This window comes from Gorilla gorilla, chromosome 12 (genome assembly GCF_029281585.2).
Source record: "Gorilla gorilla gorilla isolate KB3781 chromosome 12, NHGRI_mGorGor1-v2.1_pri, whole genome shotgun sequence".
Classification (NCBI taxonomy): domain Eukaryota; kingdom Metazoa; phylum Chordata; class Mammalia; order Primates; family Hominidae; genus Gorilla; species Gorilla gorilla.
The window spans coordinates 97,067,001-97,093,383 of NC_073236.2; the positions used below are offsets into that span (position 1 = coordinate 97,067,001).

At 39.6% G+C, this 26,383-nt stretch overlaps 1 protein-coding gene across 8 annotated transcripts in view; it reads right to left on the bottom strand.

Moving 5' to 3' along the window:
- MTA3 (metastasis associated 1 family member 3) overlaps positions 1–26,383 on the bottom strand; it is a 262,022-nt gene that overhangs the window by 55,033 nt on the left and 180,606 nt on the right. For all 8 annotated transcript variants that reach the window (XR_008676815.2, XR_008676814.2, XM_055377786.2 and 5 more), the window contains 3 exons: positions 19,283–19,471; positions 6,046–6,120; positions 4,057–4,115 (listed from right to left, as the gene is read on the bottom strand). Coding sequence is in view for 6 of the 8 variants with exons in the window: in XM_055377786.2 (XP_055233761.1) it covers positions 4,057–4,115; positions 6,046–6,120; positions 19,283–19,471 (323 nt within the window). In the remaining 2 variants the exon portion in view is untranslated. The remainder of the gene's footprint in view (positions 1–4,056; positions 4,116–6,045; positions 6,121–19,282; positions 19,472–26,383) is intronic.

Below are 26,383 nucleotides of genomic sequence, written 5' to 3' on the forward strand. Positions count from 1 at the left end.
GCCCAGGCTGGAGTGCAGTGGCGTGATCTCAGCTCATTGCAACCTCTGCCCCCCAGCAGGTTCAAGTGATTCTCCTGCCTCAGCCTCCCAAGTAGCTGGGATTACAGGTTCCCGCCACCATACCCAGCTAATTTTTGTATTTTTAGTAGAGACAGGGTTTCACCATGTTGGCCAGGCTTGTCTCAAATTCCTGAGCTCAGGTGATCCACCCACCTCGGCCTCCCAAAGTGCTGGGATTACAGGCATAAGTCACTGTGCCCAGCCAACAAATTGGTTTTTAAAAGACATTTTTCTTTTTTTTGAGAGAGGGTCTCACTCTGTCACCCAGGCTGGTGTGTAGTGGTGTGATCACCACTCACTGCAGTCTTGACCTCCTGGGCTCAGGTGATACTCCCACCTCAGCCTCTCAAGTAGCTGGGACTGCAGGTGTGTGCCACCATGCCTGGCTCTTTATTTACTTTTTTTTTTTTTTTTTTTGATAGATACAGGGACTCTATGTTACCCAGGCTGGTCTTGAATTCCTGGGCTCAAGGGATCATTCCACCTCAACTTCTCAACAGGTGTGAGCCACCATGCCTGGCCTTTAATTTTTTTTTTTTTTTTTTTGAGGCAGGGTCACCCAGGCTGGAGTGCAGTGGCATGACCATGGCCCATTGCAGCCTCAACCTCTCAGGCTCAGGTGATCCTCCCACCTCAGCCTCCCGAGTAGCTGGGACTACAGTCACACGCCACCATGCCTGGTTATAAAATAATTATAAAAATGTATTATTTATTATCTATCTACTTAATTTTTTTAGAGACAGGGTCTCACTCTGTTGCCCAGACTAGAGTGCAGTGGCATGATCACAACTCACTGCAGCATCAAACCCCCAGGTTCAAGCAATCCTCCTACCTCAGCCTCCCAAGTAACTGGGCCCACAGGCATTTGCCTCCATGTCTGGATAATTTTTAAATTTTTTTGTAGAGGCGAGGTGCATTTTGTGCAGACTGATCGCAAACTCGTGGCTTCAAGCAGTCTTCTTGCCTCAGCCTCCCAAGGTGCTGGGATTACAGGCATGAGCCACTGCACCTGGCCCTAAAACATATTTTAAATCAGATGGAAGGTGTTTCTCTTCTTACGGTTTTCAGCTGACACTATACTAAGTGAAAAGTGGTGATTTAGAATGACCAGCATTTTGAATAATATACAATATTCCTTGTTTTAAAAATCTACTATATACAGATAGAACTGATTTCCCCTTGGGGTCAAATGACTGGCCAGAGGTTTACCAGAAATATGAAAATTTCTGATATTTAACCCAGGGCTAAATATGTGTGTTGAAAAAGAGCTAATACAAATGTACAGTTGAGCTGCCTTAAAAAAGAATGAGAGCAAAGTTCATTGCTCAACTGAATCTAGAACGTTATTTGATTGAATACATCACTTGTCTAAATGATAATAATCACAAAAGGAAAACAAGTGTGACAAGATTGCATATAGACATGTGAATCACATAAAATATGTTCTGCAAAACCAGGTACCTATAGACTAATTCCCAGGGGACAAATGATTGATGTCATTGTGACAATCTGTGACTGTAAGCAAACATTTTTAATGTTTTAAAAGACACATTATATGAAATTGCCCTTCCTTTTATCTAACGCTCAAACCTTCCCTCACTCTCCTCATCAGTGCTCCAGATTCCAGCCCTCCTGCCCTCTAGAGAACACTGTACACTCCCTCTCTCATCTGCTTGTACCTCCTTGGCTCATATGCAGCAGTGCTCACCATGCCAATAAGATCACCAATGATCTCCACGTTATTAAATTCCTTGACTATTTCCCACCAGCATCCAACACTGTTAAATCTCTCTCCCCGTCCCTGAAACATACTCCTCTCTTAGCTTCTGTGATACCATATTCACCTAGCTATCCTTTTTTAGCTATCATATTCTATCTGATCTATAAATACTGGATTTATTCAAGGCTAAGTCAAGGCCCTTTTCTTATTGCTATCCCTCAGAAATCTCATCTGTGGCTTCAAATATAATTATTGTATGCTGATGAAGCTCAAATATGTATCTCTAGTCCAGACCTTCCCACACTGAGTTTAAGACCAATACATCCAGTATTTGGTGACAGCATATTGAACAACTCTTTTCTGATAAACTCAAAATGACCTAACCTGATTCTCTGCCACAGTTTCTGAGCTTAACAAATAGCATGACAACCCACTTCACTGTGCCAGAAACCTAGGATTCACACTTGACACCCCCGCCCGCCATAAAAGTCAGTCACCTCCAAATATCACGCCATTTCCAGAGCTACTACTCTAGGTCAAGCTAGTGTTATCTTTCCTCTCCAAGAACTTCATAACTGGTCCCTCTGCATCTACTCTTAGTCCTCTTTCTCAAACCATTTCCCAACATATAGCAGGTGATCTTAAAGTGCTAATCTGACCATGACTCTTCATTGTTTAAAATCAACTTCCACTGTTCATGAGAACTCCTGGGTAACATAGGGAGACACTGTCTCTATAAAAAATAAATTAGTTGGGTGTGGTGGTGCGCGCCTATAGTCCCAGCTACCTGGGGGGCTGAGGTGGGAGGATCACTTGAGCCCAGGAGGTTGAGGCTGCAGTGAGCCATGACTGCACCATTGCAGTTAAACCACGGTGACAGAGCAAGACCTCATCTCACAAAACAAAAACAAAAATCAAGCAAAATTTTATTCACAAAACAAGCAGTAGGTCAGATTTGGCTTGTGACTATAGTTTGTTGATCCCTGACTTAGATTACATTGACTCCAAAGTCAACGTAAAGCCAAATGGAAACAATTATCTGGGTTACTTGGTCAAAACTAGTTAAATGTATTATTTCATGGTGGCAGCACTTTGAAGTATAAGAAAGCTGGTATGCTTGCTTTTGAAAATCTAAGACACATGAGTTGCAACAGTATTTTATTTGAGAAGTGGCTCTTTTATAAATTCATCATATAAAACATATAATTTAGAAGGAATTAGAAAACACTCTGCAGATGGGCTATTACAGTTCTTAATAAAAATTACAGACTCTGTAAAAATTACATGTTCTTAAAATTAAACCAGAGTTATCTGTCTTGTGGTAAAAGATTAATATGAAAGATCAGAACTCATTGTCTATGAGGCCTCCTATATGTATATAAAAACACGTATTATACAAAATATCAAAATTCCAGAAACAAAAGGCTAGTTATTAAACAACTGTAAATAGGTTGAAGAGGGAGAAAAGGCTTGGAGCAGCACACAGAACTGTGCAATAAATTTCATTTTAATCCTAAAAGAATCTAGGATAGAACAATATACACGTGGTGCTTAATAAACCAATTCTTCCTGAACAAATGAATAAGCAAACTCTGAAAATCTCAACAAAAGGATATAGTACCTTATGTTTCTTTTAAATTTTTTGCAGAAACGAGGTTCCCCAAAGTGCTGGGATTATAGGCGTGAGCTACCATGCTCAGCCTCATTTAAAACAAAGCAAATGGAAAAAAAAAAAAATTGGCATTCATTTTGAGATGACAATGATTTCTGAATTCAAAGGATAATAACGATAGAACACTAGACAAAATAATCAAAACCTCTCCATTACTTATCACACATTTAACAAATATGGTTCTAATTGCCATTAGAACCAAGAAAACAATGTAAAATCCTCAACCAAATAAACAACAAACCTCCAAAGAGCAGTATGCATTACCCAAACAACATCTATAGTTTGAAAAGCTGCTAGCTTTCTGAAACACATTTGCTTCAAATAATACAGCATTTCATAGGTTTTCTGACACTTTCCCTGCAGCTTTGATTTGATAAAAGTATAGTACATAGTACATTTCTTCCTCTAGTCTTTAGCTTAGTCTATTTGAGGTTTCTCTCACTGGCTCCTTTTTATTGCAGTGGTATAATAGTAAGTCTCATGCTTTGTAGAAGAAGAAAGATACACAAAAGTTCAAATTTTGCTGAAACTGAACAAAATGACATATTCTGCAATGATAAAATTAAGACCATAACAAATATTTTAAAAGATTTCAATTACTTACTAAGTTGGGATATATACTTGTTTCAGTTTACTCTCAGCTTCTGCTGCTTTCAGACGTTTCTAATTCAAAAGATGAATAAAACATTTTACATGCAATGCCTAATTATTACTACTGTTCATTGTCTTAAAAATTCACAAGAAAATACGTATTAAAGTGTAATTCAAAAATTACGATTTTAAGATAAGCTTTTCTTTCATATGCATATTCTTAAACTGCAATAATGTCTAAGAAAAGTCACTAGATTCTGTGGTACACAACTTTAAGTATTAATACCATTTTAGGCATAGGTTTAAAACAATAAAGCAATGAGCAACTCCATTTTCCATTCCTCTATGAGTGAATAAACAGGATCTTTAAAAAGTAACCATTTTTACTTTTCAAATTTAGTTTCTACTTTATTACTTATTTGCCTTTCTAGAAGAAAACACACACACACACTCTCACTCTCTCTCTCTCTCTGCTTTTAGAAAAATATTCAGAGATTATTTGTTTCCAAAATCCAGGCAAGAGGAGTGACTGTGGCTATTCTAAGTAGAACTAAATAAGCACTTATTCTCAAATGTTGGGAGATATGCATTAAACTTTAAACCTCAGCTGAATTCACATAATATTCTACTGGAACCAATTAGGAGCCATATGTAGGGAAAGGAATGGGAAGGAGATTATATAATCAAATCCAGACACTGACCAACATGATAATGCAGGCAAATAGAGAAGTAAAATAACATATGGTTGATGTCCAAAAATAAGACAAACCAGAATATAAGGCTATCTTCTATTTTCCCAATGAGGAGAAAACAGAAATACTTAGGGGGACAACTTGAAACTTCTAGAACAGGGTTGAAGTTTTTGGAAAGAATATTATCTACTTTTCAACCATCCTTGATACCATCATCTCCATCTTTAGAGACTCTTTTTTAATAATATAGGTTTCCAGACTGCATGGTCTTGATCTATACCTAAGTTGTTTATAATAAGCACTTTTTGAATTATATTAATATTGACACTGGAAATTTTTCAACAAGCCATGAGTATCTATTCACTATTTGTGACCTCAGCAATTCACCATGGTACTTTTTGTTTTCAATTTTTATTTATTTTTAGAGACAGGGTCTTGTTATGTTGCCCAGGCTGGACATGAACTCCTGGGCTGAGCGATCCTCCTGCCTTGGCCTCCCAAAATGCTGGGAATATAGGTGCACACCACCACACCCAGCTCACTATGATATTTTAAAAAGTGATTCATAAAATGTTTTTTCATAGCATCTAATACTTGCCACTGTATAACCTACATATATAGGAAAAATAATGTCTGTATTTTTATCAGTTCTAATATGTGCCTATACAAATATAACATAAGTAGTGACTGATGTCATTTCGGGAAAATGTGCCTTTCCCCAGAGGTAACATTATTCAAAAAATAAGTAATTGAGAGTTACCTGAATTTAGGATATTTGAGAAGGACTCAAAAATTAAATTTAAGAAAAAGCTTATGTACAGTAAGAAAACACCATACTAGTAAGACTACTACATTTAAGGTCAAAGATTTCGGGGGTATAGCCACACAAATGTCATGTAAAGAGGTTTCAGAATATCTTTAAAAACATATCAAGTTATATGGCTGATGACATTGGTCTAAATTCTCAATTCTTCATAAAAATAACTTGTTCAAGAGGTTTGTGTTAGCATCACATCTTTGATCAATGCCATGACTACAAAGAGATGAAGGATCAGTCAAATGCAAGGAAAATAATGCCTCTCTAGTGGTATCTCTCCAAAATATTTATCATAATTCATGCAAAGGTCAAGGAAATATTAAGATTAAAATCTTAAATAATATCCTAAAGATATGAAATCATGTAGTTTAAAGTAGTCTGGAAAAAGTAAGGTAAACAAATTTAAAATTAGTACATCGCTAAAAAATATTAAAAAATAAACAGAAAGTTCACTTAAATGCAACCATATTGGTAGCAATATGAAAAAAATTACCTGTTGCACATATCTGTCAGTAGTTTTCCACATGTAATAATATTCAATGATGCTAGTCAATGATTTCCAAGGAAGCTGAAAAAAAATCAACGTATCATCTATGTTAACATATAATAAAATGAGATGAAAATAAGCTACTATAGAAAGTGCTTTCCTTAAAAACCACTTTTTTTTTTTTTTTTTTTTTTTTTTTTTTGAGATAGACTGTCACTTTGTTGCCCAGGCTAAAGTGCAGTGGCGCGATGTCAGCTCACAGCAACCTCCGCTTCCTGGGTTCAGGCAATTCTTCTGCCTAGCCTCCCAAGCAGCTGGGATTAGAAGCACACGCCACCATGCCCAGCTAATTTTTCGTATTTTTAGTAGAGACAAGGTTTCACCACGTTGGTTAGGCTGGTCTCGAACTCCTAACCTCAGGTGATCTGCCCGCCTCGGCCTCCCAAAGTGCTGAGATTACAGATGCGAGCCATCACACCTGACCCTTAAAAACCACTTCTTTAAAATAATGAAGCAAATATCCACATGGAAGATTCATTCTAGAATATTTGAGAAATTTAAAATTAATCCTTAGCAAACGGTACCCCAAACAAGTCATATTCAATATGAAATGTGAATACAACACATTCCATTTCTCATTCCGTTTATACATTTTACTAAAAATTATAAACATCATAACTGATAACATTTCTTTCTCTTTTTATTTAAGAGACAGGGTCACCCAGGCTGCAGTGCAGTGGCATGATCACAGCTCACTGCAGTCTCAACCTCCCAGGCTCTAGTGATCCTCCTGCCTCAGCTTCCTCAGCTGGGACTATAGGTGTGACACCATGCCCGGCTAATTCTTTTTTATTTTTTGTAGAGTTGGGGTCTCCCTATGTTGCCCAGGCTGGTCTTGAATAACTAGGTTCATGCAATCCTTCCACCTCAGCCTCCCAAAGTCCTAGGATCACAGATGAGCCACCGTGACCAGCCCTGATAACACTTCATGACTTACTTGGGAAAGTTCTCAAGCTACAGGTGGGGCTGCAGCACTATTTTAGAAACGGCATTTAAACTGCTCTAGCCTGAGTTATTTCAGCTTCCAAAGATGGCAGCTATGACTGTGTGTCATTTGGTCTCTGCAAATCCTTGAAAGAAGCATTGAGGAGGACAGGAGAGACAGTCTAGTCTTGAATCGCTGATGCCACCCCTCTCCCATCCCCTGGCAGAGGCCTTGCAGTGCCAGAGTCTGCGCATATGGGGGAAGAACATCGCAGTGACCAGGGGACTTTACATTGAACTTAGTGCTGCCCTGTGACAGCAGAGAATAAATCCATGCTGGGGTCAGCCAGTACCTGTGTAGGGAGGGAGAATCTGTACCAGACCTAGCCAGAGGGTAATAATCACCTATCCTATCGGTTGGAACTTGAGTTTCTCAACAAGCCTCGTGACCATGGGCTGAAGTGCTCTGAGGACCTACGTAAACTTAGAAGACAGCCTAGGTACACAAGGACTTCAACTCCTAAACAACTCCTAGTGCTGGGCTGGACTCAGAGCCAGAGGACTTCGGGTGGCACGTGACCTAGGGAGACACCCAGGGTGGCTAAAGGAGTGATTGCACCACCCCTCCCCCAAACCTAGGCAGTACAGCTCAGGGGCAAAAATGTCTCCTTCCTTCTGCTTAAGGGATGGAAAGTGAAGAGTAAAGAGGACTTTGTCTTGCATCTTGGATACCTGCTCAGCCACAGCAGGATAGGGCACCAGGCAGAGTCGTGAGGCCCCCATTCCAGGCCCTAGCTCCTATACACATTTCTAGACACCATCTGGACAAAACAGAACCTTCTGCCTTAAAGGAAGGACCCAGTCCCTGCAAGATTCATCAGCTGCTGACTAAAGAGCCCACGGGCCCCGAGTAACCAGCAGCAATGCCTGGGTAGTACACCATGGGCCTTGGGCTCTGAGATGTGCTGACTACAGGTGTGACCCAGCACATTCCCAGCTATAGGTGGCTATGGTGAAAGGCTTCTTCTGTTTAAGAAGATGGAAAAGTAAAGGGATGTTGTTGTTTTGCACCTTAGTTACTGCTCAGCCACAGTGGGGTAGAGGAATAAGCAGGCTTTTGGGGTCCCCAGGTTCAGGCCTCAGCTCCTGAACAGAATTTCTGGACCTGCCTTGGGCCAGAGGGGAGCCCAGTGCCCTGAAGGGTGATCCCAGGCCGGACAGCATTCCCCACCAGCTGACTAAAATGAAGAGCCCGTGGGCTTTAAGTGTACATTGGAGGTGGCCTGGCAGAACTACCCCCACCCCCAATAGTGGCTGGATGTTGGTGTCCACAGGGAGGCCCCTCTGCCTGTGGAAAGGGGAAGGAAAAGCAGGAAGGATTTTATATTGTGGTTTGAGTCTCAGCTTAGTCACAGCAGAATAGAACATCAGGCAAATTTCTAAGGTTTTTGACTCTAATCCCTGGTTCTCAGACAGCATCTCTGGACTCACCGGGGCCTGGAGGAACTCACTACCCTGAAGGGAAGGACACAAACCTGTCTCACTTTGCCACCTGCTGATTGTGGAGCCCTAGGGCCTTGAGTGAGCATAGGTGGTAGCAAGTGAGCAGTTACGGCAGGCATGACCCAGCACAGCCCCAGTGGTGGTAGCCACAAGAGTGCTTGTGTCACCACACCCCAGTTCCAGGTAGCTCAAGGGACGGGGGGAGAGAAGGAGGGAGCGGGAGGGGAAGAGGGAGAGGGAGAAGAAGAGGGAGAGGGAGAGACACTGTTTCTTTAAGAGAAAGGGAAAAGAACAAGAGTCTGTCTGGTAATCCAGAGAATTCCAGATCTAATCCGAGACTACCAAGGGAGTACTTTGAGTCTGCAAAAACCACAGAGATATTGGGCTTGAGGCCCAAGTCCTTTAGAAAGCCTTTTCAAGAAGGACGGACACAAGCCCAGACTGTGAAGACTACAATAAATACCTAACTCTTCAATGCTCAGACACTAACGAACATCTACAAGCATCATCCAGGAAAACATGACCTCACCAAACAAAGTAAGTCAGGAGGGACCAATGCTGGATAAACAGAGACATGTGACCTTTCAGACAGAGAATTCAAAATAGCTGGCTGGGCAAAGTGGCTCATGCCTGTAATCCCAGCGATTTGGGAGGCTGTGGCAGGAGGATCACATAAGGCCAGGAGTTCGAGACTAGCCTGGCCAACGTGGCGAAACCCTGTATCTACTAAAAATACTAAAAAATTAGCCAGGCATAGTGATGCATGTCTGTAATTGCAGCTACTTGGGAGGCTGAGGCACGAGAATTGCTTGAACCCGGGAGGTGGACGTTGCAGTGAGCCGATATCACGCCATTGCACTCCAGCCTGGGTGACGGAACAAGACTCTGTCTCAAAAAAAAAAAAAAATAATTAAAAAAAAGAATTCAAGATAGCTGTTTTGAGGAAACTCAAAGAAATTCAAGATAACAGACAGAAGGAATTCAGAATTCTGTCAGACAAATTTAACAAAGAGATTGAAGTAGAAATTCTAGAGTTGAAAATGCAATTTACATGCTGAAAAAATGCATCAGAGTCACTTAATAGTGGAACTAATTAAGCAGAAGGAAGAATTATTGAGCCTGAAGACAGGCTATTTGAAAATGCCCAGTCAGTGGAGAGAAAAAAGCAAAGAATAAAAACAACGAAGCCTGCCTACAGGATCTAGAAAATAGCCTTGAAAGAGCAAATCTAAGAGTTATTGGCCTTAAAGAAGAGGTAGAGAAAGAGGGGCAGGAAGATTATTCAAAGGGATAATATTAGGGAATTTCCCAAACCTGGAGAAAAATATTAACATCAATATTCAATAAGGTTATAATCAAACTCCCAAAGGTCAAAGATAAAGAAAGAACCTCAAAAGCAACAAGAGAGCAAAAACAAATAACTTATAACGGAGCTCCAATATGTTTGGCAGCAGACTTCTCAATGGAAACCTTACAGGCCAGAAGAGAGTGGCACGACATATTTAAAGTGCTGAAGGAAAAGACCTTTACCCAAGAATAGTATATCCAGTGAAAATGTCCTTCAAACGTGATGGAGAAATAAAGACCTCCTGACAAACAAAAGCTGAAGGATTTCATCAACACTAGACCTGTCCAATAAGAAGTGCTAAAGGGAGTTCTTTAATCAGAAAAAAATAGATGTTGGTGAGCAAGAGGAAATCATCTGAAGGTACAAAACCTGCTGGTAATAGTAAGTACACAGAAGAACACATCGAGTATTATAACACTGTAATTGTGGTATGTAAACTGCACTTGTCTTAAGCACAAAGCCTAAATGATGAACCAATAAAAAAAAATAACTACAACTTTCCAAAACATAGTACAATAAGACACAGAATCAACAAAAAGTTAAAAGGGGGAATGAAGTTAAAATGCAGTTTTCTAATTATTAAGTTTTGGGGGGGGATGTGTGTGTGTGTGTGTACGATGTTCTAAGAGGTGATTATTACATATTGCATGCCTGTATCAAAGTATTTCATAGGCCGGGGTGTGGTGGCTCACGCCTGTAATCCTAGCACTTTGGGAGGCTGAGGCAGGCAGATCACAAGGTCAGGAGATCGAGCCCATCCTGGCCAACATGGTGAAACCCCGTCTCTACTAAAAATACAAAAATTAGCTGGGGCTGGTGGCATGCACCTGTAATCTCAGCACTTTGGGAGGCCGAGGCGGGCGGACTGCTTGAGGGCAGGAGTTCAAGACCAGCCTGGCCAACATAGTGAAACCCCATCTCTACTAAAAATAAAAACATTAGCTGGGCATGGTGGTGTGTGCCTGCAGTCCCAGCTACTTGGGAGGCTGAGGCAGGAAAATCACTTGAACCTGAGAGGTGGAGGCTGCAGTGAGCAGAGATCGCGCCCCTGCACTCTAGCTTGGGCAACAGAGTGAGACTTTGTCTCAATAAATAAATAAATAAATAAATAAATAAATAAAATAAAAATACAAAAATTAGCTGGGGTTGGTGGCGTGTGCCTGTAGTCCCAGCTACTCAGGAGGATGAGGCAGAAGAATCACTTGAACCTCGCAGGTGGAGGCTGCAGTGAGCCAAGATTGCGCCACTGCACTCCAGCCTGGTGACAGAGAGAGACTCTGTCTCCAAAAAAAAAAAAATTAAAATTAAAAAATTTCATGTACCCCATAATTATATACACCTACTATGAACCTGCAAAAACTAAAAATTAAAAAAAGAGAAAAATGTTTAAAAAGAAAATGGCTAAGAATTACTCAAAATTAACGGAAAACAAAAAAACAGCTCTAGAATGCTCAGAGAATTACAAATAGAATAATTACAAAGAACAACACACTCAGTCACACTGTGGAAGTAAAAATGCTAAAAACCAAAAGTAGACAGAAAATTTTGAAAACAAAGAAAAAGAAACATGACATCATAGGAACTTTTCATCAGAAACTAGGTACATCAGATAAAGAGACAGCTTTACAGTACTGAAAAAGAAAAGGATAAAAGTGAATTATATAAAAAATGAAATATGTTTTAAGTAATAGCAAGAGTTTTTCAAGCAAAGCTGAATTCATCGTTGTACTGCCATTAAGTGCTTATATTGTAAGAAAGGTTTCAAATAAATGATGCATGCTTCAATCTTTTTGTTTGGTTGGTTAACTGAGATAGTGTAATGCTATGCTGCCCAGGCTGGAGTGCAGCAGCTATTCATTCACAGGCATGGTCATAGCATGCTGCAGCCTCAAAATCCCGGGCTCAAGTGATCCTCTCGCTTCAGTTTCCCAAGCTCCCAAGTAGCTGGGACTACAGGGTGTGTTACCACATCTGTAGCCCTAAGCTTCAATCATAAGAAGATACTAGGAAAAAAAAAAAAAAGCAATTAAGTCCAAAGCAATGTAAAGGAAAGAAGTAATAAAGACACAAGCAGAAATCAATGAAACAGAAAATAGAGCAAAGCCAATCAAACCAAAAGCTGGATTTTTTTTTTTTTTTTGCAAAGTTCAACAACACTGACAAACTCCTAGCCAGACTGATCAAGAAAAAAGAAAAAAAAAAAAAAGACACAAATTATCGGTATCAGGAACGAGAGAGTAGATGTAAATACAGATCCATGCTACAGACCATAAAAGGATAACATGAGAATATTCTAAACTCCTATTATAAACATCTTTATAATAGTAAACTAGACAACTTAAGATAAAAGGGACAAATCCTTTGGAAGACAAACTACCAAACTCACTCAAGAAGAAAGAGGTAACAATAAAAGACCTGTATCTATTAAACAAAATGACTTCACAGTTTTAAAACCTTCCAAAAAGAGATGACTTCACTAGTGAACTCAACCAAACATGTAAGGAATAAGTCTACACAAACAGTTCCAGAAAACAGAAAAGAGAATACTTCCCAACTCATTCTAAGTAGCCATCATTAGCCTGAAATAAAACCAAAAATATTACAAGGAAATCAAAAGATCTGTATTAATCATTAACATAGATTCAAAACAACATGTTCCACACAATAAATGTATATTAAGTCTTAGTTTGTCAATTTAAAAAGATAAATTTCAAAAACACAGATGCAAACATCCTTAACAAAATACTGGGAAATCAAATTCAGCACTGTATTAAAACAAACCTCATGACCAAGTGGAATTGATAGCCAGGTACACTGGTTGTTTTCAACAATCATAAATTAATCAATGTTATTCACCATATCAAAAGACAAAGAGATAAACATTCCATAATCACAATTGATGCATAAAACACATCTTACAAAATTCAACATCATTCATGACTTTTTAAGAAACTCTCAAAAAATAAGAATAGAGAGGAACTTGCTCGTCATTAAAAGATACATACAAAAACAAAACAAATTACAGTTGATCTCACATGTAATAGTAAAAAAATGAATGAATTTCCCCTAAGAACAGGAACAAGAAAAGGATGTTGCTCTTATCACTTCTTTTGAACACTGTATTGGAAACACTAGCCAGTGCAATAAGGCAAAAATAAATAAATAAATAAAAATAAAAGGCATTCAGATGGGAAATAAAAACAAAAACTGCCCTTTATGAACAGACAGCATGACTGTCTATGTAGAAAGTCCCAAAGAATCTACCAAAAAAACCGACTATAACTACTGCAAGAGATTCACAAGGCTGCAGAGTACAAGGTGGATATATAAAAGCTGCAGATTAGGAGAGAATGTTACAAAAAAAAAAAAAAAAACACTCGAATGCAAAATACATAACAAACTCTCAAAATCAACAAACAAAAAAAGCCCACTTTTAAAATAGGCAGAAGATTTTGAAAAACATTTCACATTGACATATGATGGGCAATGAAACACATGAAAAGAGGCTTATCATTAGTCTTCAGGGAAAATGCAAATTAAAACCGAAATGAAATGCTACTACAAACCTATTATAATGGCTTTTTTTAAAATGACAATAATGTGTCAGGTGCAGTGGCTCACGCCTATAAGCCCAGCAACTTGGGAGGTCAAGGCAAGAGGATCATTTGAGCCCAGGAGTTGGAGACCAGCCTGGGCAGCATGGAGAGACCGCATCTATACAAAAAATAATAATTAAAAGAAAGTTAGCCAGACATGGTGGCACAACATGCCTGTAGTCCCAGTTATGTGCAAGGCTGAAGCCAGGAGGATCACCTGGGCCCAGGAGTTTGAGGCTGCAGTGAGCTATGATCATGCCACACCTGTTTTAGTGGTCCTGTTTTTCTAACTGAAACCTGACTGATAAGCGAACTGTTTTCCCAAGTGGCTGTATCAATTTGCATTCAAACTAGCAAAATATGACAGCATGAGCTGGAGCCTACAAGGATGGGAAAAACCCTTGCCAGTAGCGACTGCCTTTGACCCTGATGGTATGCATGTTCTGCAGAAACTAAGGCTTTCTTCATGGTGCTAAACACACAAACACACACCTTGCCCTGGAGTCAGAGATGAAGAAGGGGGATCCTAGGGAAAATAGAGCAACTGCAGTCCCAACATTGCCTCATGCCAACAAACTGGAGAAGCAGATAAATGAGAACACATATGAGCTACAAAAATGGCTGGTGCTTCATTTCTGCTCTCCAAATCCTGCAGTAGAATTTCTCATGGCCCACCCTAAAGGGCAACATACCGGGAAGGGAATTCTGGAAAATGTGGTTCAGTCTGGCTACACTGATATGTTATAAAGCTAACAAAGGTAGTTTCTTATAAAGTTAAACATATAGTTATCATGTAAGACCCAGCAACCCCACAGCTCATATTTCCCAAGAGAAACAAAAACTTAAGTTCACTAAAACTAGCATGCAAAATGTTTATAGCAACTTTATCCATAATCATCAAAAATCAGAAACAATTCAAATTCCCTTCAACAGGTGAATGAATAAACTGATTGTGGTACATTCACACAATGGAATAGTACTACTAGGCAGTGAAAATGAACGATTGATATATGCAGCAACACTGATGAATACCAGATGCATTATGTTAAGTAAAAGAAACCAAAATTAAAAAGTTACATACTACTAAACGATTCTACTTACACAGTGTTCAGAAAAAGGCAAAACTATAGGGATGGAGCATTAATCAGTGGTTGCCAGGATTAGGGCTAGGGTACTGTTGACTATAAAAGGGGAGACTTGACGGGAGAGTTGATGGAACTGTATTGTGTCTTGATTGTGGTGATGAGTTTTGTTTGTTTGTGGAGACAGAGTCTCATTCTAATACCCAGGCTAGAATGCAGTGGCGCGATCTCAGCTCACTGCAACCTCTGCCTCCTGGGTTCAAGCAATTCTCATGCCTCAGCCTCCTGAGTAGCTGGGATTATAGGCATGTGCCACCAGGCCCAGCTAATTTTTGTATTTTTTTTTTTTTTTTTTTTGTAGAGATGGGGTTTCACCATATTGGCCAGCCTGGTCTCAAACTCCTGGCCTCAAGTGATCTGCCCACCTCAGCCACCCTAAGTGCTTGGATTACAAGTGTGAGCCACAATGCCCAGCCCCCCCCCCCCCCTTTTTCTTTTTTTTGAGATGAAGTCTTGCTCCGTCACCCAGGCTGGAGTGCAGTGGCGTGATCTCAGCTCACTGCAACCTTCACTTCCTGGGTTCCAGCGATTCTCCTGCCTCAGTCTATCGAGTAACTAGCATTACAGGCCTGCACTACCATGCCCAGCTAATTGTTTTGTATTTTTAGTAGAGACAGGGTTTCACCATGTTGGCCAGGCTGGTATTGAACTCATGACCTCAAGTGATCGGCCCGCCTCGGCCTCCCAAAGTGTTGGGATTACAGGCATGAGCCACCATGCCCAGACTGTTCTTTTTTTTTTTTTTTTTTTTAAGAGGCAGAGTCTACTATGTTGCCCAGGCTGGTCTTAAACTCCTGGGCTCAAGTGATCCTCCTGCCTCGGACTCCCAAAGTGCTGAGATTTCAGGTGTGACCCACCACACCCAGCCTGTGGTGATGATTATGGGAGTATGCATTTATAAAAACTCACAGAACTTTAACTGTAAAAAACTGTAAAGGAGTGAATTTTACTGTGTATAAATTTTGAAATAAGTTAAAAAATTAAGCTTCGGAATAAAGCTATCACTAACCACTAAATATAAAAATATCTATACCCAAATATGTGCCTTCTACACAATTTGTTCTTAAATGTACAAACACACAATAATATATTCATTCACTTAGGAAAACTAGGACACTGGAAGCAGAAAATAATCAATGATCACTTTTGGGTAGTGGGATGAAACCACTTTAAAAAACTCACCATTATGACACAGTTGCTCAGTGCTCAGGTAAAGGTCTAGTATTTAAGCAGAGGAGGCCCAGGAGACTTTTTGTTGCATACACTACCTGACAGTTTCTAAAAGGACACTTCTTAAAACTTCATGTCATAAGAAATACATTGCCCCAACAACATCATGTACCTGTGATGGCATTATAGGAAATAACATTATTTGCATTTTATTTTCTACTAGGTTTATAAATTACTTTTATAAGTATGGAGGGAAAGAGGGGATGATAATTTAAAAACAACAACTACCACAAAAAACACAAAACCCTTTGAGCATTAACACTCTGACATTCTATCCTGTTTATTTTAAGGGTTTGACACAAGCAGCCAATTCCAGTCTCCAAAATACAGCAAATCTAATATGGACTAGCCCTTCAACAACCATGACCTAAGGGGCAGTCTGCAGGGTTAAAATCCACATTTCCCAGACTCCCTTGCATCTAAGATTCTGGGTATAATTTAGGTTGCATCATAGATGCACTGGCAAGAGAGATGGATTTCGTACTAAAGGCACCCTGCTGGTGGGGTTCAAGGGAGAGACAGCACGTTGGAGCCACAGGTAGAGTGTTAAGCTTCCTACTTCAGCAGTTAGGTTTCTAATCACAGCAGGGATGGCAGTATCCTTAGCTGGCCCATTCTGAAGTGTGACTTTCAAAGTCACAATCTTGGAGGCCCAATCTGATGTCTATTTCTTCATCTTCCCTAGTACTTAATGTTTCAATAAGCTCTCTATTGAAACAAGGTAGGGTAAAACAAAAGAAAAACTAATATATACCATGCTACAAATCTGTAATTTTGTTAGACCATAAAGGCAACAAAAAAATCATCTAACAGTATTATTACTGTTATACTCATTTTCATAGTTAATTTTATCTGATACCGATGCCAGCCTCTATGTCCAAGTATATTGCACTAACCTACAGTTCACAGAGTTATCTTCTAGTCCTGTGTTAAGTGCCTAGGAGTGCTGTAAGTTTCACACCTCAGTGTTTTACCTTGCTATCTGCTCTTTTCTCTTTTTACCTATTAGAGACCCAGCTAAAATGCCAGTTAACTCCATGAAGCCTCTTCCACTTTGGCACAATGAATCCTTTTTAATATTCCTATACACTTGTTCATGTACTGACAGAAGTAATTAATTATATTTTACTTGGGTGTATATTTCAATCTCTTGATTTTAACTATGAACTAATTCCTTGAAGTAAGGACCACATTCAATTTTTGTTGCATGCCTAGTGCCTTTTTGCAAGCCTGGCATGTTACAGGTACTCAGTAAATACCACCAGAGCACAGAATGAGGTATTACATTTGGTGCAGGGAAAAGTATTTTCACTTTAGTGTTTCTCAACTCCTACTCCTCTATCAGATCTGCAGGTTTTATTTATCTTTTTTGAATTTTCATTGAGCCTCACAGTGTAGATTTGATTTGTTAGGTTTCATTCTTTGCAATTTCTATGTAGTTGTAGCTCTATTATTTTAATAACTTATATTAATAACATTGCTCTATTGTTATTCTGACCATCTGAAGCTAAATACCAATGCACTTTAAATTTTCAGCTGCACATCCTACAAATTTAAATCATGGCATGTAACAATTTAAGTATGAGTGAAGTTTTGCCAGAAGAACAAATTATCAGTGACACTAACAGTTTTAATTACTATGTCTGGGATTTAATTTATCAGCCCATATTGGTAAGTAATAACTTTGTGTCAAACAATTCAGTAAAGATGCAGCAACATAAAAGGCAGGCTATTGGCTCACATCAAATATGTAATGGTCTATAAAGATTCTATTTTCATAATTTAAAATAAAGGATGACTTCATAGAAAGCTATTTATGAAAATCTCAAATGGAAATTTCACCATTTCAAAGGAACTATAAGTTTAACTAAAGACAGTAAGTCCATAAACACAAAGACAAAACAAAGTACATACTATAGTTAGACAAGATGACCTGGTATTTACCCCACTGCATGGGGTAAGTAAGTGAGATGATGAATGTGTTAATTGTGGTAATCATTTCACAATGTATGTGTATATCAAATCATCATATTGTATACCTTGAAAATATGTATTTTCTACTTGTCAATTATACCTCAGTAAAGCTGAGGAAAAAAATTTTTTAATAATAAAAAATATACATAGGATACTCAGGGGTCCCCAACCCCCAGGTCATGGACTGGTTAGGAACTGGGCTGCACAGCAGGAGTTGAGTGGACAAGCGAGCGAAGCTTCGTCTGTATGTATAGCCACTCCCCATTACTCCCATTGCCCCCTAAGCTCTGCCCCGTCAGATCAGCAGCGGCATTAGATTCTCACAGGAGCATGAACCCTATTGTGAACTGTGCATGCGAGGGATCTAGGTAGCGTACTTCTTATGAGAATCTAATGCCTAATGATCTGTCACTATCTCCCATTACCCCCACACGGGACTGTCTAGTTGCAGAAAAACAAGCTCAGAGGTCTCAATGATTCTCCATTATGGTGAGTCGTATAATTATTATATATGACAATGTAATCATAATAGAAATGAAGTGCACAATAAATGTAATGCACCTGAATCATCCTGAAACCTCCTTCCACCCCCAGTCCATAGAAAAACTGTCTTCCACAAAACTGGTCCTTGGTGCCAAAAAGGTTGGGGACCACTCCTCTACATCATTAAGAAGAATCAAAGATCAAAAGCCCATAAAACAAATTCTCCTACTGTGCTTAGCAGAGGTCATTTCATTAAGGGTCCAGATCAAATTCCGGCTCAACAGTTAGTAAGACAACTAGAAAAATACAGAAAGCTTAAAGCAGAGCAACTAGTCTAAAAGCAGAGATCAGACTGTTTGGCGCAAATGGTGAGAAAAGCTGACCAGATTTTAACTTGGAACTCAGAGAGAGGTAAACAGGATAAATTAATATTGCCAAGGTTTACACCAAGAACACAGGACTTCCTGATAGTGTAGGGGTTTTTTTGTTTTGTTTTGTTTTTGACACCAAGTCTTGCTCTGTTGCCCAGGCTGCAGTGCAGTGGTGCCATCTCGGCTCACTGAAACCTCCACCTCCGGGTTCAAGAGATTCTCCTTTCTCAGCCTCTTGCGTAGCTCGGGCTACAGGCGCGTGCCACCACGCCCAGCGAATTTTTTATATTTTGAGTAGAGATGGGGTTTCACCATATTGGCCAGGCTGGTCTCGAACTCCTGACCTTGTGATTCATCCACCTTGGCCTCCCAAAGTCCTGGGATTACAGACGTGAGCCACCGTACCCGGCCTGATAGTGTGGGTCTTACTACAACTACTCCTCCAAACAATTATCAGTTTCTCCCTTTACAAGACTAGCCTTCATTTTACTTTGAGCAGATAAAAATTATTAACTCACAAACTTACTAAATGAATACTGTAAGGTTTACCAGATTTCTAAAACAGAATATTCCCACCTCAACATTTTATTTTACTCATAATTTTCTACTTACAAAATCTTGCCGTATATCATTGAAGTCTTTGCCATATTTTTCCAGTGCCTCTTCAAATAAGCTAGCTTCAGAGGCTGACCATTCCTCCATTTCATCTCTGCATAAAACAGGTCCTCCGAGTGGTACTAAGACACTAATGGCACTGCTCAAATCATAGCTGTGTCTATACAATGTATCCATAGCGTGAAACTAAAGAAAAGAAACAAAATGAACAGAAAATATCAACAAGAAATGCAAACATGCTACATTACGTAAGAATATAAACACTAAAATATATGATGTACTTAATTAACAATATACTTATTTTTTAACAAAATTTTAAACAGATAACTAAATAATTATTTACGATATCATTTATTGCTTTAGAAAATGCTGATTTGTACCCTTATTTGGGGGGAGGGGAGCACAGGGTATCCCTCTATTCCCAGGCTAGAGTGCAGCAGCAGCCTCAACCTTCTGGGCTCAAGCAATCCTCCTGCCTCAGCCTCCTGAGTAACTAGGACCACAGGTATATGCCACTATGACTGACTAGTTTTTTTATTTTATGTAGAGATGGGGGTCTCGCTATGTTGCCCAGGCTGGTCTCGAACTCCTGGGCTCAACTGATCCTCCCACTATAGCCTCCCAAAGCGCTAGGATTAGGTCTCCTTTATTTTTATTTATTTTTATTTATTTGCCTTTTTGTGTTTTTTTGTTGTTGTTGTTTTGTTTTGTTTTTTTTTTTTTTGAGACAGGCTCTTGCTCTGTCACCCATGCTGGAGTGCTATGGCATGGTCATAGCTCACTGTAACCCTGAAAGTCTAGCCGGGCCACACATGGTGGCTCATGCCTGTAACCCCAGCGCTTTGAGAAGCCAAGGTGGGAGGATCACTTGAGTCCAGGAGTTTTAAGACCAGTGTGGGCAACATAGTGAGACCTGTCTCTGCAAAAATAAAAAATTAGCTGGGCCTGGTTGTGCATGCCTACAGTCCCAACTACTTGGGAGGCTGGGGTGGGAGGAATGCTTGAGCCCAGGAGGTTGAGGCTGCAGTCAGCTGTGACTGTGCCACTGCACTCCAGCCTGGATAACAGAGTGACAGCCTATCTCAAAAAATAAAAATTAAAATAATAAAAATATCAAAGTCACTTCAGCTCTTGTGCAAGATATACAGCACAGCCATTCTTGACCAGGGAAAAATATACAGATTATGTATCAGAGAGTGAGAAAAAAATCTTCTCAGATTGGGTTGAGGAATCATGTACTAAGACAGAAAGAAAACAATGGAGCAGAGTATGATTTTTAAGACAAAATTATAAACATGCTGCCAGAAAAAGCAAAACAAAACAAAATTACATATTCATCTTAATATGGTAACTTGGTTGAGATTGTAGAAGACAAAGAATAGATGGCCAGGTTTGCTTGGAACAGCAAGGCCACTGTGGTTTTCTTATATATTTCAAGGCAAAGTGATTTGAAGCACAATTTGAAAGGAGAAAAGATAGATTAGAACACACAAGCACCATAACGTTGAACTCCTGGGCCCGAGGTTACTTCTGCAAAAGTTACTTAGGTCTAGCTTCCTTAAAAAGCATTTTCTGGCCAGACACAGTGGCTCACGCCTATAATCACACTTTGGAAGGCCAAGGTGGGCAGAATGCTGGTGCCCAGGACTTCGAGACCAGCCTGGGCCAACACAGTGAAACCCCGTCTCTACAAAAAACAGGCATGGTGGCATATTGCCTGTAATCCCAGCTACTCAGGAGTCTGAGATGAGAAAATCACTTGAGCCCAGGGAGGTTAGGCTGCAGTGAGCTGAGATCATGCCACTGCACCCCAGCCTGGGCAATAGAGTGATGCCCTATTTTTTAAAAAAGAAGGCATTTTCCTCCAATCAGAACAATGAATAACTAGGTTCCAAAACTTCGAGGTTTGAAAAACCTTTGATTTAGAGAGAGTCATCCATAGCATGTACATACATGTGTATGTGTAACAGCAAAACTGAAAAACAACACAATCATCTCTGCCTATGTCGCGTATTAGCACATGGGTGCTGCAAAGTGATCTAATTCTTGCCCAAGTGAGAACTAGTTCTGTTTTTCTCCCCACCTCTCAACCCCACCCAGACTTTCTAACACATAAACTTAAAGTCTTGCACCTTTTACGCAAAGTATCTCCTGCTACTTATTAAAAATTTCACAAATGGGGATAGCTTCACTTCTACGCAACAATAGAACTCTTAAAAATTTAGCTTTTGGCTTAAGTCGTGCATCTCCAAGCCCGCCACCAGTCAAGGTCTCAGTGCCAGCTATGCCACTGCAGCTGTCACTATGGCCCATTAGAATACTGCTAACTCCAAGATCAAGCAATTCTGGAGGTGCTTAGGGCTCTGGGGTGCTGAACGAAGGTGCTGGTAGCCTTAGAAAAGAACCAGAGAAACCTAATACTGCTTTGGTTTTTTTAAAGCATGACTTAGGAGTTGCTATCCCAGAAAATCCAGAAATAGAACTGCTTCCCCTAGAATTGACAGAAATGAAAGATAAATATGAACGACCTCAGGTGAAGTGTGCCAGATAGGATTCTTCTCAGTGGAAAAGACACTAAAAAATGGTTTTGTATAACTTGAACAGTTTGTATATTATATAATCTTTTCTAGATAGATGCTACAGAATTCTTTTAATCTGTTACATTCACCTACCACACTTTATTATAAACACACTTAGAATCATCTATAAATACTCAATGTAAATTGTTTTGAGTCTTAAAGAAAAGAATCCAAAGTGGGGGAAAAAAAAAACCCAAAACACAGCCATCTAATTCATTACCTTAAAAGATATTCTGTTTGTCTGATGAGGAATTATGGTGCTGGTTGTATTTTTGCCAATGAAGTTTAGCATGGAGGTAATCCTTGGTGTAGCTTAAAAAACGAGTACAGCCATTCTTTAAAATGAAGAGGGCACTGTTGTTTATATTTCCTGTAGGCAGCTGGAGAGATCTGTGTGACACAAGATGCTTCTGCATGGGTTCCCATGAATCTTCTGTTCTTGTTTATATAATGTGGAACAAATAACTCTTCTTTGCCACCACTGTGCCTTAGGTAACTCTGTGTGCCAGTCAGAAATCTGACACCACGTTTTCCTTCTAGGCTATCATGCCCTATCTGATCATCTTTCCTTGCTTCACTCTGTGCTTTAGTGAAGCCTAGTTGCACATTGGCCTTTCTGTGCTGTTTTCAATTTGCTTAATGATAGCGGTTACCCCAATTGTAACTTATATAACTTTAAACAGAATCACACTATTCCCCGCCTTAGTTGAGCACAGAACAAAGGCAATATAAAATCTGGGGTTCACGCACAAGTTGGGATGAGAAGGGGAGTGAGCCATAATATCATGGAAAATTATACTTTCTAAGTATAATCGCAGTGATGTTTCTCTCAAAGTATTTTTCTAGCCTAGAATTCATTTTACCTTCATTATTCCTGTGAAGTAGGTAGGGCAAGTATGAGGGGAAGTTGGGTGCTCAATTTTTAGGTCAAAGACTGATATTAATACAAGGTATTTGCTCATTGTAGAACCTGGGGCACCAGATCAGTTAACTGCTCTGAGACTCACTTTCCTTGTTTGTTAAATGAGAAGAATATCCATGCTGCCTACCTCACAGGCTTGTGAGGGTCAAATGAGAATGTATGTGAAAGATCATTTCTTATTTGTATTTTTTTAAAATAGCTTTTAAGTGATCCCTCACTATCTGGTAGGAGACTGTAGGAGAGCTCAAACGTCAACTAACATCTATTAAAGTGAAAACATTATTAGCAAAAGTATGCATTAATATGTATGTATATGTATGTATACACACACACACAGTGATGCATTAACTAAGATAATGATAAGGGTACAGATTATGAATTTGTTCACCGAGTAACGGCAGTATTTAGAACATGTAAACATGTTTAGGTACAGTAAATAACTGCTTTAACAAGGTTTGACATCTCACTTAAAATCAATCATTAGGGCCAGGTGCGGTGGTTCACACCTGTAATCCCAGCACTTTGGGAGGCCAATGCAGGCGGATCACTTGAGGTCAGGAGTTTGAGACCAGCCTGGCCAATATGGTGAAACTCTGTCTCTACAAAAATTAGCTGGGTGTGGTGGCAGTCACCTGTAATCCCAGCTACTCAAGAGGCTGAGGCAGGAGAATCACTTGAACCCAGGAGATGGAAGTAGCAGTGAGCCGAGATCACGCCACTGAGATCACGCCACTGCACTCCAGCCTGGGCAACAGAGTGAGACTCTGCCAAAAAAAAAATAAAAATAAAAATAAAAATAAATTGGCTTTCACAAAACAGAAGTAGGGATTTCATGATCAATTTCCGAGTTATAATCATAACAAAGGCCACTGGCCATGTGTAGTCTTCTGTTGTATGTGTCACAACCATGGAACAATGACTTCCAACTTTGAAGTGAATTTCCTCTCACTCTTCTGCAGCAGAGGTTGAAAAAAAAAACAAAACACAAGAATTGATCTTGGTTCTTCAGCTTTTGCTCTGCAAATTTCAGAATCAGCTAAATTCTGCAGCTAACCTAACTAGACAGACTGTGTAGTTTAGCTGTAGTATGTACTTTTACACACTTCTACATCAACTCCATTGTACATACAATGTAGTATGTACCCCATTGTTCATGATTTTACTTTCCAAGGTTTCAGTTACCCATAGCCAACTGTGATCTGAAAATAGATGAATATAGTACAGTAAGATATTTGTGTGTGTGAGAGAGACAGGGAGGGAGCGCACTATATTAGTCTGTTTTCACACTGCTGATCAAGACAAACCTGAGACTGGGAAATTTACAAAAGAAAGAAGTTTATTGGACTTACAGTTCCACATGGCTGGGGAGGCCTCATAATCATGGTGGAAGGCAAGGAGGAGCAAGTCACATCTTACGTAGATGGCAGCAGGCAAAAAGCAAGAGGTTGTGCAGGGAACTCCCATTTTTAAAACCATCAGGACGAGGTACGGTGGCTCACACCCGTAATCTCAGTACTTTGGGAGGCTGAGGCAGGCAGACTGCCTGAGCTCAGGAGTTTGAGACCACCCTGGACAACACGGCAAAACCCCATCTCTACTAAAATACAAAAAATCAGCCGGGCATGGTGGCACATGCCTGTAATCCCAGCTACTCATAGGCTGAGGCAGGAGAATCACTTGAACCCAGGAGGCGGAAGTTGCAGTGAGCCAAGATTGTGCCACTGCACTCCAGCCTGGGTGACAGAGCGAGACTCCATCTCAAAAAATAAAAAATAAAAATAAATAAATCAGATCTCATGAGACTTATTCACTATCACGAGAACAGCACAGGAAAGACCTGCCCCCATGATTCAATTATCTCCCCCGGTGGTCCCTCCCACAACACGTGGGAATTATTGAGTTACAGGATGAGATTTGGGTGGGGACACAGAGCCAAACCATATGAAGCACAGTCACATATCTTTTATAATGGTATATTCTTATAATTGTTCTATGATTATTCTTGTTGATCTCTTACTGTGCCTAATTTATAAATTAAACCTTATGTTAGGTATAGCGTAGAGAAAAAAAAGTCTGATTCAGTGCCATCCTCAGCTTCAGGCATCCACTGAGGGTGCTGAAATATATTTTCTCATGGAAAAGAAAGACTACTGTAATTATTGTTTCTTAATAACTAACCTCATGAAAATGAAAAGAAATATCAATAGCATTTAGGGACCTTTTCAGTTAATAATCCCATAAACAATTATTTTTTAAACCTTCTGAATTTACAATAAATGAAAAAACTAAAAGATTAAAAGATATTCAAAAATGCTAAAATTCCTCAAAATAAAAATAATTTATCTTTTTCTTTGGAGACAGGGTCTCACTCTGTTGCCCAGGTTGGAGTGCAGTGGCATGATCTCAGCTCACTGCAACATCTGCCTCCCGGGCTCAGATGATCCTCCCACCTCAGCCTCCCAAATAACTGGGACTACAGGTGCATGCCACAATGCCCAGCTAATTTTTGTATTTTCAGTAGAGACAGGGTTTTGCCATGTTGCCTGGGCTGGTCTCCAACTCCTGAGCTCAAGCGATCTGCCTGTCTTGGCCTCCCAAAGTGCTGGGATTACAAGCATGAGCCACTGCATCCAGCCAAAAGAAATTTTTATAATTAACAGGGGCTCTGAAACCAGTCACAGAATTAAGTGCATTTTTCTCAGCTGATGCTACACCAACCACTCAAATCATGAATGGATTTTCAGTTTTGTGTTCATGTTAAATGAATGAAACTGCTTTTCTTATGGATACTTTTTTAAATGATGATGGGCTGTTACCTAAAGGCTTCAAAGAACTGAAGTAGTTATCTTAGCCTTCATCAACTGATTATGACAAAAAATGATTATATTCATTGTTTCAAAGGTTCTACTCTTTAGTGTTTAGTTTGTGTTCCTGAACACTGAAGGAACCATTTGCTTTCAGAGGAGGAGCTCCTGTACTGTCTCAAATCAAATGAGAAAGAATACATTGGAATTACTGTTGACCAGGAGATATGAAACCTCCAAAGTGCACATTTATACCACAGACCAAAGGAGAGTAAAGGTCAGAATGTGTAGAAAGTAAACACTCATCAGGTGTGTACACTGTGGAGTTACTAGGAAATAATTCCTTTGAAACTGATCAACTTCATAAAGGAAACCAGAGAATCATATTATGTGCCAGAAGTCCATATAAACCCCATTTTTCTGATACGCACAGAAGTTTCTTTTGAATGGACTTTACGTAGTCTAATCTTACCCTTAAGAGCTTTACATGAATACAGTTTCTATAACAGAAGAGACAAAATCCAGTAGAGAAAATGTAGGGTAAATAAAGAAAATAAGCTAGGAAAAGACACAGTAACATAACACAGGACCAAAGACTTGCGGTTTATCAGTAAGATAATACAAATTTGAAATGCCAGAGAAGTTTGAAAAAATGAACAACTAATTGATTGTTAGAGAAGGCAGAATAGTGATTTCCTAACTGGAGAGGAGCAGAAGGGAAGCTGTTGAGATACTGGTAATGTTCTTTACCATCTAGTGGTGGTTACACGAATATATACACAGGTAAAAATGT